The following is a 15,785-nucleotide window of genomic DNA, read 5'->3' as shown; positions in this document are numbered from 1 at the left end:
AGCAAAATAAACAAAAAGAAGCTTAAAAAACAAAAAAAGAAATTACGGTTAATTTTAAAATCATCATAAGTTTTGTTCAAATTTGAATTATGAATAACATTTGAATACGAAAAAGTACTACTTTACAGATTATTTTATTTATATGCGACATTATATTATGTTAATGACTACAATAAATATTCAATAAATTAAACAAGACAAAAATGGTGGATGCGCCGGGTTAGCATAAGAAACGTAAAATTGAAGAAAATTCCTTTTTCGAAATAATTTTAAATTTTAATAATAGACCGCACTTGCTTGAATTATTTTAAATTTCGTCTACAAATTTCTCTAAACTTATTAGAAGCAGTTAACCTGTCCAATAAGTTCCAAGCCAATGTGTAAATTTTCTCCAAGCAGATCATTTGAACTTTATGCCATAAAGTCGTACGTGTGGAATCGATTGAATGTAACTGCCGTGTCTACCGGAAACTCCTAATTGGTCCTAGTAGTGCACGCAAAGTCACGAGGTGTATTTCCGGAACGCCTAAACCGCCCCCATGGGCGCAAAGTAAGACCCCTATTGCAGCCTTGCCTTCCTATAACTTTGTTTCTTAAGCCAATAAAGGAGAAAAGTTAGCCAAGGCATTGAGATAAACTCGATCGAATGAGGAGAGTGTGTTGGACGTGACGAGACGTATTTTTAACACTGATTTCTTTTATTTTTGCCGATTACGAACCGAACCACCATTTGCGCAATTTCAAATAAATTAGCTCTCAATTTTGTGCGATTAACGAGGACTGCAACTCCAATTATAAAAGCGGGAAAATTAAATTTTATATTGTACGAAAATATCTAGTTTTCAAAGAGAAACTCCATGAATTATTTTACAAACTGCTCATGCTAATAATAATAAAACTACCATTCAAAATATCTAAAACTTCTGACACCTGCTAAACGGTGGTTATTGCCAATAATTCCAAAAAATACACCAAAATTTCAACTATTCTGAAATAATTACACCGAAACTCCAATAATCCATCGTAATATCATTGTTTTCAGATTAATTCCTATAATTCCAAATTAATTCCGGTAATTCCAACTCTATCCGTAATTCTAAAATAATTTCTGTAATTTTTTTTACAGTTTTTTACGTTTTAGTTTGCTGTTTTTATACTTTTTTTTAATTCTCTTGTTTTTTGTTTTTTTTGTGCTCTAGTATTTCTTTATATTTTTTGAGTGTTTCTCATCTTTCTTCTAGATTTTTTTATACAGGTGTCTCAATGAATTGAGACACCTGTATAAATTAAAAAATCATTAAATTTAGGTATAGGGAATATTGATACAGATCGATGCAGAATTAAATTCTCTTTTATTTAATGAAGAAAAAATTGGGGCCTTAAATTTAAAACAATTAAGTTATACGTATTTGAAGTTACCCAAACGTGACTTTAAATTTTAGAGGAAAAGATTTCTATTTCTTTTTCATATGTCCAAATACGATTTCAAAATAATGAAAAATGGTAGAGTTATCGATTTTTGGAGAGAAAAATGCAAATTAAAAAAATTCAAAAAAGTCTAAATACTTCAAAAACGATTAAATTTAGATTTAAATTTTATTTAAAGTCCATTACTGACCTTTAAATGGAAAAAATATATAAATATATACAGGTGCGCCAGAGCTCGCGCCCCAAAGAAAAATGGATACCAGGAACATGGAAAAATGTTAAAAAAAATGTATCTATAAAAATTTCGAAATTATGAAGGTTTAAAGTTTGCACTTTGACTCTATTTATTTCTGTTGGAAAAAAAATTTTCCAAGTTTTTTTGCTATAGGCTATTAAGAGGAAACAACTCTGTTCAATGTTATTTGTGGCTTTTATTGGCATAATTTTTGTCCCTTTACTAAATAATTGTAAAAAAACATATACAAGATCATCAGTATCCTTAAATAGATATAAAAAACTGTCAAATGTCAAAAAATAAATGTCAAAATTTTTTGACAGATAGAATTTTTAAACATTTTTTACATGTTCCTGGTGTCTTACCTTACTTGAAAATTTTCTCTGGGGCGCGAGTTCTGGCGCACCTGTATATAGGACATTGAATTATTTTCAACTATACAGCGTGTCTCAAAAATAAGTGACAAAACAAACATTTTTTTTAATAAAACAGCAAGTTAAAAAAGTCCAATAGTGATCTTTAAATGGTAAAATTAAAACAAAATCTATAGGACATTCATAGATACTATTCTATTACATCACCTTTAATTATTTTCAATCATACGGCATGTCCCAAAAATAAGTTACGATACAAACTTGTGATTTTTTAAGTAAAACACCATATGTTTCTTGGCATTTTTTTAAAAAAATTGTTTTTACGCTAAACTTTAATTAGTCGATTTCGCTTGGTTTTAGAAATAAGATGTTTTTTTGACAACAACATGCACTTTTTAAAAATTTATTACACAAAAACTAAAATATCTAGAAATATTTTATTGTACCACCGCAAAGAAGAAGGTACAGGCTATAAAGTTGTAAAATTTTTTTAGTGTGTTACATTTGCAAAGATAAAAAAATTGTCATTGACTGAAAGTTCAATAACTTAAAAAAATAAATGGAACACCCTACTTATAGTTTTTGCATTTAAGAGATTATTAAATTGTCTTTCCAAAATCATCACTTTTAGGTATTTATAATCAATAACTAAAAAGATATTTAACTTTAAACATTAAAAAAAAACTATTGTCTCAGTAGCAAAAATGTGCACAGTTGCACAAGAGATGGAAGAAATATCACTTAATAATCACATTTGTGTTAAACTGAATCCATTATCTGAATCCATTATTTTTACAATGAAATAATTTGAATTTCGGTTTTTATGTCGACTTTTACAATCTCCAGTTAAATCAACAAATAAATGATTCGTAGTACAATTACTATGGATGCCATAGTATCAACAATGCAGATATATTGATAGGCATTATTGCTACAATTAATATTGAATGTTAAATAGCTTTTTTTTACCAATTCTAGACATTTAAAAGTTTATATATAAAGCTATTTAACTTTTAACAAACTCCTTCATTTTTTAATTTTTAGAAATGCAAAATTCTTAGTTTTAGATGCTGTACTGTTTTCTTTACAGAAGTAAGAGAAAATGTGTTCTAACTGTCTTAGTTTTTGTGTAATGATTTTTTAAAATGTGTACGTTTTTGTCAAAAATACCGTTTTATTGCTAAAATTAAGCAAAATCGACTAATGAAAGTTTAGCGTAAAAACATTGCCTTAAAAGGCTACATCCAAAAATGCCAAGAAACATATTATGGTGTTTCATTAAAAAAAAAAACACAACTTGGTATTGTAACATATTTTTGGGACATGCTGTATGGTTGAAAACACTTTTGGGTGATGCACTACATTAGTATCTATCAATTTCCTATTCACATCTTATAAAATTTTATTAAGCATCAACATTGGAATTTACCAACTCGCTGGGACACCCTGTATTTGTTTGAAGTATTTGAGCTTGATGTTTCTTTACATTTTCGAAAATTCATAATATCTAAAGATTTTGTGCATTTTTTTCGCTTTTGTTTTATTGTTTTGTTGTATTTTGTTTGTTTTTTTAATAAAATAATTATCTTGAATGTTTGTACAAAGTTGAATAGTTGTAATTGTCTCCTAGTTACTTCCGACTTTAGTTCGATTATCTCGTAGTCTTGTAGCCTGCAGCTGTTAAACTTGCAATATAGTTCGAACTGTTTGGTTAGCGTCAAACTTTAATCAGATTACCACTTGAGTGGGTATAAGACATTTCAAAATTCATTTCTGATATGATCACATAAGTGTAAGATGATGAAGCTGGTAAGTGGTGCGAAAATTATTGCCATGGGGAACTATACTCTATCACTTATTGAAGACGCCCGATAATTACCTCGATCCTCTTTAGACCGCAGTTTTATGCAAAGTTTTAATTACTGTTTATGTAACTAAGAACCTTCGATTCTCTGTTCCTTCCGTCCGTAAAGTAATACTTTTCCGGACTCTTCTGTCATTAATAATTCAATTATAAACCATTTGTCTTTTGAACATTAAACATCAATTCTTCTTTTGCTGCTGAAGTAGATTTTTTTCTCTTCTTAAATTTGCTTTTTTCTATAACTTCCCTTCTTCTTGTTCTTTTTGTTTTTCTGTATTTTTGTTACTTCCTTTTTCTGTCTCTTTGATTGCTTGATGTTCTTTCACTTTTTTTATTATGCTATTTTTATAATGTTTCTTCTTTTTTTATTTGTCAAATTTTTTGTTTTTTTACCTTCTTTAATTTTTAACTTTTCCCCACTTATATTTTTTTATCAAAGCAATTTCTTTACTTTATAGTAAAGTATGTAGCCAAAATATAATTTTTTTCAAAATATTTGTTTTATTTCCTTATAAGATTTGGGGAGTGATTCCATAAGTTGGTGCATTTTTCCCAAAAACCGTGAGTCGTAGAAAATTAACACAAAAGACACTTTTCAAAGTGAATTAATCAAAAAAATACAATTCTGTAAAAAAATTCTGAATATTTTTCAAAATAAATTTTTGCCCTAAATAGGCTACCTCCCCGCCCCCTTTTTTCAAATAAAAAGTTTTTGTTATAAACATTTAAACAAGAATAAAACTTTTTGTAAATTAGAAACTTTGTTTTAAAATATGTCACTTAAAGCTAGCAAAAATCGGAAGTTGTGTTATTTTATTTAAAACATTTAAAAAGCTCACTAAATAATGATTAAATAGCTTACTTCAAATCTCCACCCTGCAGAAAAAAAGTCAGTTTTGCAAACAATCACAAAAATTAAAAAAAAAACTACTTAAAAAGTTACAACCTAGAAGTTTATTTAAATAAAAACAGTTGCTTCTTTGTGACTTAATTCTTAAAAAAAATAAAATAAAATTGCAATTGCAAAATCGGAAAGTGGAATTAATAAAAAAAAATTGAACACGCTATATTTTATTCGGTTATATTCATTGAATTTTAATGTTTCAACAATATTATATTATGTTATTACTTATTAGGGGTAAAAGTAATAGTTTATGTTTATTTTTTTGTAAAGATTATAATTGAATAATTTAACTAGTGCAGTTAGTAGTTCAAAATGTCAACCTCTCCAGAAAAAGAGACAAGAAAGAAACAACATTGGTAAATTTCAATAATGGCATGGTAAAAAAATGGTTAGGCGCAAAAATATTTTTTTTACTCCAAGGATCAAAAGTAAAACTTGTGACTTATATAAAAGTGGTTTGCGGATAAAATACTATTTTGAACCACATTTTAACTTTAATATAGGAGTAGTTTTTATTATAAAATAGCTTGTAAACATAAAATGCACTTTACTAAGCTGCTTATGAATATAACATTTTCTCTTCTCACTAATACTTCATTTTTAATACATATTATTAGTTGAAATAATTTACGAGAAAAGCTGACCTAAAAATGAATAGTGATTAATCATTGTCTGCAGTCTGGCCGAAAATCGTGGCTATTTGAAGTTTAAATCGAATTATACGAAAATTTGCAAGTAATTAATATAAATGGAAAGCTTAAATTAGCACCTTTATAGCTTTTTAAGTGAGGCTGCGACATTAAAAGATTCAAGACGAAGCTAATGACAATACTTGGATTCTTTTCAGCTTTTTAGAGAAAATTTCAGGATATATTGATTTAATGTTAACATAGTTTCAAATGTAAATTCTTTGTTATGTAAACTAGGCTTGCATTTATCATCGAAACTAATTGCAAAGTCGGTGCATTTATGTTGTGCTCCAAACTGAATTACCTACCACATGCTGTTGTGGTTTTGTGAGGGCAAACATCGCCTCAATCCCGTGCATTGCACACACCGTATACAAATAAAGAGACTAAACTCCTATCTTTACTCGACAGACTCTTAATATGAGCTTAGTGTAGTAAATCACACTTAAAGCCGTTGTAGGTCGAGATAGTGACTTTCTCTCTTAAAGGCTTTGCAGGCAGTAATGTTGAACTTACACGGCAGGTTTTTGTTGGTGGTGGGAATCCGAGCAAGGATCTCACACTCGTTTGAGTACATGGTGGGAGTGGCGGCTCTAATGCCTCAAACACGTTTAGGTCTACTCGGAAAGGACTCATCTAGCGAACAGGAAATTGAATACGCCTCTAGGTAAAAGCCGCAGTTTTAGACGAGATTTGGTGCAAAAGACCAAGACTGATGCTAATCTTACACACTGCACGTTTTTTTTTTTAAGTTGGACGACAGACTGTTTAAATACAATTTCGTTTCTTCTCCGTGTCATAAAATCAATTTATTTTTTGTGCAAGCTTTGCTTATTTGATTGCTATTAAACGCAAAATTGGTAAATTTAATAGATAAGTGACAGGTTTTGATGTTACTATTTAAGACATCCGTTTATAAAATCAATTTCATTGAGTTTTAATTTTTCCTATAATTCAGGAATTTTAAAGTTGGACCAAATAACGTTTTTTGTACTTTTAATGATTCAAAATTTATTAACTTTTACCCTAATAAAATTGTGGTTGGTACAAAAATTGTTACAAAATTTTGAAAAATTCGATTTTTGAAGTGTCAAGTCTCTATTAAATTTTAATTTTTGTTGAATTAAGAATAAATACTGCAAATATTTTATGTACACCACCTGAAATAAGAGAAATCGCTCAAATCACCATTACCAACCTCTAGAAAGAAAATTGTACTAGTCTATTTTTGCAGAAAACTGTAAAGTACGTAATAGTTTAGAAGTTATAGTCGAAATTATATTTTCGATTTTTTCGACTTTATTCTTTTTGTTTTTCTGTATTTTTGTCAATTCTTTTTTCTGTCTCTTTGATTGCTATTTTTATACTTTTTTGTCCTCTTTGTTCTGTGCTCATGTATCTATTTATTTGTCTTTGTGTGTTTCATATTTCTTTTCCAAAGTTTCCTATGTTTTTATTTTTGTAGAGTATTTGAGCTTGATGTTCTTTCACTTTTTTTATTATACATAGTTTTGATTCAAAACTTTTTTGATAGTGTCTAAATATTCTGCGCATTTTATCTTTTTTTTTTTGATTTTGCTATTTTTATAATTTTTCTTCTTCTCTTCAACGCCTTTATTTTTTTATCAAAGCAATCTCTTTACTTCATAGTAAAGTATGTAGCCAAAACACAAAATTTTTCAAAATATTTGTTTTATTTCCTTATAAGATTTAGGGAGTGATTCCATAAGTTGGTGCATTTTTCCCAAAAACCGTGAGTCGTAGAAAATTAACACAAAAGACACTTTTCAAAGAGAATTAATCAAAAAAAAATTGCAAATATTTTCTAAAATAACATTTTTGCCCTGAATAGGCTACCGCCCCGCTCCTTTTTTTCAAATAAAAAGTTTTTGTTATAAACATTTAAACGAGAATAAAAAGTGCATAATAGTATATTAAAAAACGAGTGCTCACAAATAACTTATGAAACAAGTTTATAATGCTAATTTTTCTATTTTGCGTACTTTTTCAACATAAAAGTAATTTTTTCAAAATTTATTAACTTTAACCCTAATGTGGTTGGTAATAAATGTTACAAAGTTTGAAAAATTCGATTTTTAAAATGTCAAGTCTCTGTTATGTTTTTAATTTTTGTTAAATTAAGAATAAATACTGCAAATATTTTATGCACACCACCTGAAATAAGAGAAGTCGCTCAAATCGCCGCTTAAAAAATCACAATTACCAACCTCTAGAAAGAAAATTGTACTAGTCTATTTTAGCACCCGAACTGGTGTTGAAATGGCTCATTAAAGCATAGGTTTTGGTATTGAAATAAGCTTTCAGACGCAAAATAATAAAAACGTTATTCAAAAATTTTTAATTTTTTTATTTTGTTAGTTTTGGCTAGACTATATCTAAAATGGTCAGTATTTTTGTTTATGCGTATGTAAAATGTTCCGAGAAATCGATTGGAATTGAGAAAACTGTAAAGTTTGTAATAGTTTAGAAGTTATAGTCGAAATTATATATATTCGATTTTTTTGACTCTATCCCGAAATTTTCTGGATAATATTTATCGTAGATCACTGATCTTTTTTGTATAAAATATAAAATTAAATTTGCTTTTCAACAGTATCAAAACATGAGAGGCAACCATTAATAATTTTAGAGTTTAGAGTACCAAAAATCGTCCAAAATTTCGTCAAAAATCGAAACAATTAAGATTTTCAAAATTAAATCATTTGCACTCTTGGAAGTTCAAGAAACTTTGAAAAGTACAAAAACGTTGTAAAAATTAACAAAAAATAATTTTTGAAAAATCTTGTAAGTCTGTATGAATATATTGAATTAAAACATTGAGACTGTCGGGTGGCTTAGTAAAGTCAGCAATTTTTCACAAATTTAATTTAAAATAAAATTAAAAATATGACGGGCGCATAAGAGAGCGAACTTTAAAATATGTTGTAGTAACTATAAGAGAGAAGAAAAAAAACAAATAAAAGCGCAAAGTATAATAAGACAGAGAAAAACCATAAAAAAAGTTAAAAGATGACGGGCGCTTAACATGTGCCAACAAAAGTGTAATAGTTAATAGTGTATAAATAGATGAACAAAAGGTAAGTTAACAAAAATATAAAAAAGGTAAGTTTTTTTTAATATAAAAATATTTTTTTATAAATTATTATTATTACTAATAATTTAAATAAATATAAAAAAGCTTTAAAACATGTACAAAAGTGTACTAGTAAAACGGATATAAATAAACAAAAGATAAGTAAGTAAGTAAGTAAGTAACATGAAATGTATAATAAAAATTATAGTAATAAATAAAAACTTATCGTTATTTTGTAAATTCCGACTAAAGAGTATTGAAAATGTGTTAAATTAAAAGAAAAATGTTCCAAGCCATCAATTGGTGTCGAGAAAACTGCAAAAAATGCGATAGTTTAGAAGTTATAGTTGACTAGGTACAGATTTTGACTATTTTTTCAATAATTATTTGTCGATGAACAATAATCTTTCTTTTTAAATATAAAATTTAATTTGTTTTCCAACAATGAACACAAACAAGATATTGATAATAATTCTGTAGTTACTGGCAATACATATTTTGTCAAAAATCTAAAAATTGTAAACTTTAAAATTGATTCAAAATTTGATTCAAACGTTGTAGAAATGCGAAATTTTTTATATTTGAATATTAAAACAAAGACACTGGCCGGAGGCATTGTGGTGCATCGGCAGGTTCCAACCCCGGTCACAGCAATAATTTTTCTTTAATTCAAATTTAAATAAATAGTAAAGAGCTTAAAGTATAATAGTGTGAAAAATGTGTGTAGGTCTAACAAAAGGTAAGTACAATACCATTCATATAAAAAAAAAATTGGTTGTTTCTTTATCTTCTTAAGATATTACTTTTATAAAAACCTTGTATAATAATAATAACAACATATAGTCTTTTTTGGTCAATTTTCATTAAAAAAATAATTAAAGTTTGATTGCGGATAAAGGAATTTTCTTTTAAATAGAAAACTCTCAGCATGTAAGATACATAAAACTTCCTTTATTGCTCCTTTTTGCCAGATAATTTAATTTCTTCATAAAAAACATGAATCGGATGTTTATTTTTTGCGCCTCTTTTTCAGGATGAGTTACATGTTCGTTGAGTGTTTATTCAACCTCTAAAAGAGCCATCTCTCGCTCTTTTACCATCAAAAACTCAATTGCACTAAGTGGAAAAAAAACAATGATTTATAGAAAATTTCCCACTTTTTATAGTTTTTATCTTTATAAACAGGAAGCAAAAGGCAAACACCATGAAAAATTCGATAAAAATTTAAATCGAGTTTCTTGATTGCAACTTTATCTGAACGGTATAGAACATAAATTTAAAACTTTAGGGCCATACCGTAAAATAATATCTTCGGTGCCTGCTACGATCTTAATACACAGAAAATACTCCCTTTCCAGCCCACTGATTTTCTATGGCGGAAGTAATCAGATTAAGGTCATTGTTTCATACTATTGTATCAGTTGATAAAACATAATTTTATTTTCCTACAATATTAAGTTACAAACTTGTTAACATTTCAGTTTCAGCTGCACTTTAATTAAAACTGCACAATTGTCGGAGGAATAAGAACGAGTTTGCACGTGAGTTAGAAGTTGACCCAAAGGTGCATTTCCAACTTAATATCAATTACTTAACGTGAACATAAAACGGTTTCTTGTTCACGTTTGTAATCATCTAAGTGAGAGACAAAGTTGAACATCATTCCAGCTATTAACTTTTATTAGTGCAGCTTTACTTGAACTGTTCAAAAGTGATTTTAACTTTGACAATTTTACTCTTTCTCGAATTGGAACCAATCCTTTGAAAGCTATATGTCGCAATATCAGACAAGTATTTAAAGACTTTTATGTAATTTATGTAGTTTTTTACTTACTCAAGATTTGTTTTGCGAACGTCAAAATCCAGAAAGTTCAACTTAATTATTTCGTCGGTGCTTCCAATAAAGGTGTAAAGGAGACAGTCAATGTTGGGAGCATAGGGTTTTGGAAAGTCGGGACTTTTGAAGGTACCCTTTTCTTTGCCGTATGTAGCCGAGAAGACGATACACTCGCAACCTAAAACACAAAAAAACAATAATGTAGGTTTTTTTCAATATACAGGGTGTTTCACATAATTTTACGAGGCTTGCGCCTGTAAGATGCATATTCCAATACGAACTCGATTATAAATTTTGAAAAATTGGATAATCTTCTCTAGTTTGTTCACCCCTTTCAAGAATTACAACGTTTTTAGTTAGTTAGTGATTAAGATAGATAAACTAGAATCATATTCATGCCGTCTGTTGGTAGAACAAATGATAATCATTTCAGAAAAACTGTAGTTTATGACTATTAATGAAACAGTGATAAGTTTGACAACTACTGTCATGGGTTTCCAAAAATTGAATAATTAAATGTGTATTTTTTGTATCCAGTGTTCTGTGACTTTTGTATATTTGGGTGCGTACATTAGGCGCAAGCCTCGTAAAGTTATGTGAAATACCCTGTATTGGAACTAAAAATAGAATTTATTTATTAATAATAATTACAAACTACACAAAATAAAATTCACTTCTAGAGGTCCAAATGTGCATAAAATGTTATGGGGTGGGTATAAAAAAATGTTAAATTTTCTTAATAGTTTTCTAGACAGTTTTGAGTTTTTTTTGTTTTGTAAATTTTGACAAAATTGTACCTCAAAAGTATAAAATTTCGACGAATACATACAGGGACATTTTTTTATTAGTATACATAGTCCTATGTATACTTTTAAAAAAACCGGGTCAACTTCAATGTTGCTATGGCAATTACGATTAGCGGTTAGTCTAGGCATAGGCAACCAATATTGCAAAGGCTTTAATATCGATAAATAAAAGACAAACTTAAATATTAATTAAAAAAAATAGAACCCATCAAAACATGAAAAATATTTAATAATTAAAGCAAGTGTTCAAAATGCTTTCCTTGTAGTTCCAAACAATAACCCAAGCGATTTTGGAAATCCCGCCACTGCATTCCTGATAAATTCAGGATCTATATTATTACATTCTGTACGAATACGTGGTTTTACCTCTTCTAAATTTTGCATTGGAACATTAGTATAAATTTTTATATTTAAATACCCCCAAAGAAAAAAATCGTTAGGTGCAAGTCTGGCGATCGTGGGGGCTATGGGATGGGACTATATCTCCCGATTCACTTCGGTAGACATGGGTATTAACTTTTTAAAGCTACGATTTAAGTTTCAATACTGACACTTGACAAACTTGAGACAAAATTTTAGTTTTGAATATTTTAATATCTAGTACCCTCTAAAAGCTTGAAATATTGGTCGCCTACCCTATGAAATTGACCCGTTTTTTTTTTAAGTATACGTAGGGCTATGTATACTAATAAAAAAATGTCCCTGTATGTAAAATGTTTCCGAAAACCAAGTGGCGTCGAGAAAACTGCAAAGTTCGTAATAGTTATAATCGAATTTATATTTTCGATATTTTTGATTTTATCAGCAATTTTCTTGATAACTATTTATCGTAGAACACTGATCTTTTTGTATATAATAGAAAATAAAATTTTCTTTTTAGGGATTTATAACAAAAGAAGCTAGCGCCAATAGTTCCAATGTTGTTAGTAATAAACTGCTCCAGGTACCAGAAATCGACTAAAATCTTGATCAAAAACCAAAAAAAATTTCAACTTTCAAATTAATCTATATACTAACGTTTTTTACATTTCTAGAGGTCTTAAAGACTCAAAACAGTATATAAAACGTTATTGGGTAAAGTTTAAAAAATTAAAAATCGTAAAAATATATAGTTAATTTACCTTAAGTCGTAAAAACGCTTGAAATATGGTTTTCTAGACGTAAAATTACGCGCTGAATACAATAAAACAAAAAAATACCTTACGATGCATAAGCACAATATCCGATTCTGACCAAAAAAATCACAATTTTTTTATCCTTATGAAAAACTAGTACTATATGTGAAATTTACCAAAGACTACGCTTATATACAAACACTTTTGACCTAGAACTTATAGTTTTTGAAGTAACGTTTGTTACTTCTTTAGTTTTACTTTTTTAGTTTTTTGCTCTAAGTGTTATAGTTTCGTAGAAAAATGCATTTAAAATTTCAAAATTTTAAACAATTGTTTTAAACTCTTAGACTTAGTGCAAAAAACTCAACACCAACGTAATCAGCGTAAAAATATCTATCGATTGATGCCAAAGTTAAGTTAGTATCTCGCAAAAAATTCAATTTTTAAACGTCGATTACGGCGAAACTGCTGGTGATAGCGCAAAATGCTTGGCAAATTTGTAATCAGCGCTTCAAAAGCTATTGCATAAAATTGGTTTAAATCAAATCAGAGACATGTTTAAAAAAATATATTTTCTTTTAATTTCCACTTTTTCTTATTTTGTACATTGTGGCAAAACTGTATCTCAATGATTTAATATTTTAACGTAAACGTAAGTAAAATGCTCCAGGTAACTGCAAAATTCGTAATAGTTTTGAAGTCATAGTCGAATTTATATGTATTTTTGATATTTTTGTCTTTATCAAATTTTCTCGATAACTATTTTTCGTAGAACACCGACCTTTTTTGTATATGATAGAAAATTTAATTTTCTTTCCAAACATTTTCTTACCAAATACATAAGCGGTAGTAAATCGTAAAAATAGTCAGTCAACTTTTTGTCATAAAAACGCTTGAAATATAGATTTCTAGACGTAAAATTACGCGCTGAACACAAGTGAAAATACTCTACGATGCATAGTTTTCGAAATATTGAGTAATAAAGTTAGGAATAAGGCTAGAAGCATAAGCACTATATCAGAGTCTGACCAAAAAATCAAAAATTTTAGATTTTCATGAAAAACTACTACTACATGTAAAATTCACCGGAGAATACGCTTGTACAAACCGTTTTAACCTAAAACTCATAGTTTTAGAGAAATGACTTTTTTATGAAAAAAAAAAATAAAAATGGCTCTTTACCCGGAACCATATCCCGGAACGACTTTTGGTTTTTGCCGTTAGGTAAACAATTTAAAGTACATTTTATCTGCAAACGTCACAAAAGTGACCACTTTTATGACTAAATGAYACAGGTAAAAGTTTTACTTTTCAGACATGGAGTAAAAACACTGTTTTTACGCCTAGGCGTTTTTACTTTTACTTGACACTTACTTTGACATTTATCACTGTTGTCTCTTTCTTGTCTCTTTCACTTTTTCAGCATTTTCTGGAGAGGTACAAGGTAGATTATCAGCATTCGACATATTGCACTAAAAACTACACCATTTATTCACCAGTTAAATCAATCCACACTGATTATTGAGGTGATTTACTTGATTATTGGTGTGTTGCTCTTTTCGTTCCATCTGTATCGTTTGCAGATAAAATAGTATATGTTATTTGGAGTAAAAGTGAGTTTATGTGGCTCAGCTGAATCCATTTGCCTCGAACGTTCAGCTTCGCCACATAAACAATCACTTTTACTCCTAATAACATAATCTACTATTAATGGTTTTCAGTTTTTTTCTCTAGGTCTTACAGTTTCGTAGAAAAACGCATATAACTTTCACAATTTTAAAAATTTTTACTTTTTGAACGACGATTACGGTCAAACTATTAGATCTAGAGCAAAAAGCTTAACACTATTGTAAACAACGTAAAAGAGTCTATCGATTGACGCCAAATTCAACATGTCGCAAAAAAATTTGAATTTTTAAAGCCCGATTAAGGCGAAACTAGAGGAGATAACGCAATATGCTTGTCAAATTCGTAATCAGCGCGTCAAATTTTTACTTTTTTTATTTTGTAAATTGCGGCGAAACTGTACCTCAATGATATAATATTTTGACGTAAACATATGTAATACCATTATCACCGAGGTTTGTATGCTATTTTATTCACAAAAACATTATTTTAAGTCAAAAATTTGAATAAAAGAAAATTCTAACAAAGTTAAGGTGTAAACGTGGTAGGCCATCTGAATTGCCTTTTAACATTTCTGAAATGTAAAAAAAAAATGAAATAATATGTAAATCTGATATTAAAATTGTTGAAATGGAATAGTGTGCTTTCCCAGAAGTAAGAAAAACTACCACAGAAGCAATTGAATACTAATTTAGCAAAACATTATGCGTAACTTGACAATTTAAAAAAAAAATTCCCGGTATTATTGTAATTCTAACGTTGGCAATCCTGCATATTACCGCTCAAGAGAAGTCATATTATTATTCTTATGAAATATAATGACGTGTTGTACAGTGAGATCCAAAAGTCTGTCTATCAAGCAAGCGTAGAAATTTAAAACGTATGTCTGTAGAAGATAAAATGTCACAATGACAAATGAGAAATGTCAAAATAATTTTTATGTAAATTATAACAGGAAACCGTAGTGAACGATTTTTATGAATAAACACCAACAAAATCTCATTTTAGGATATTTTGAGACGTTTCATAGAATAATTCAATTAATTAGCTCAATGTTTTAATTTTTATAAAATAATTTTTTAACAGATAAATAGATAGATAACATACGAACTGCCATGCAACAAACGTCCTCAACTAGGACGCCTACTTGATAGAAAAACTTTTTGATCGCACTGTATATGATAGAAAATTAAATTTTCTTTCCAACGCAACGATACCAAAGATAAAACTAAAAGTTTTAAAGACTCAAAAAATAACATAAAACGTTATTGTGGTAAGTCCACATTCCGATCACGTAATGTCCTTCCACTTAGGCTAAGCAGTGGCAAAGTTCACATAAACGCTCATTTGGCCAAATTGAAGGTGTAAGTAGTGATATTTTACCGGTGGCGACCATCGCACCTGGGGCTCCGCCACTCAAATGGCAGCTGTGTCGATGCTGTTAATCCTGGGATTTAGTTCAGCTTAAAACGCTCACACTAAACTTTACCAATATCGGTTCTTCACACTCGCTGCTGTTTAATGCTTATGAAACACTCGAACCGACATTATCGGAGCAGACGACATTATATTTTATGGTATTGGAGCTTTCGTAATTTATCGATTTTGGTTTCCGTATAAGCAACACTAATGACTGAACGCTTCTTGCGTTATATTCGCGAAATTAAGCACTTTGTTCAAATGTTACCCTAAAGATTTATTTCATTCATCCACCAGATATTTGTTTTAAAAACCCCAACATTTATACACAAAATCAAGTAAAGTAAACTAGAGAAAACTCGAGTAAACTGACAGAAAAGTCTGTTAAGAGTTT

At 29.0% G+C, this 15,785-nt stretch overlaps 1 protein-coding gene across 3 annotated transcripts in view; it reads right to left on the bottom strand.

Annotated features, from left to right (window-relative positions):
• LOC123009503 (suppressor of lurcher protein 1) overlaps nucleotides 1-15,785 on the bottom strand; it is a 190,375-nt gene that overhangs the window by 124,217 nt on the left and 50,373 nt on the right. For all 3 annotated transcript variants that reach the window (XM_044405879.1, XM_044405880.1, XM_044405878.1), the window contains one exon: nucleotides 10,423-10,603. In XM_044405879.1, coding sequence (XP_044261814.1) covers nucleotides 10,423-10,603 — 181 coding nt within the window. The remainder of the gene's footprint in view (nucleotides 1-10,422; nucleotides 10,604-15,785) is intronic.

This window comes from Tribolium madens, unplaced genomic scaffold (genome assembly GCF_015345945.1).
Source record: "Tribolium madens isolate multiple individuals breed KSU strain unplaced genomic scaffold, Tmad_KSU_1.1 Scaffold_7;HRSCAF=85;Tcas5.2_LG10, whole genome shotgun sequence".
NCBI lineage: Eukaryota > Metazoa > Arthropoda > Insecta > Coleoptera > Tenebrionidae > Tribolium > Tribolium madens.
Note: the sequence above shows the minus strand (reverse complement) of the source record. Positions and strands in the feature narration are given on the sequence as shown.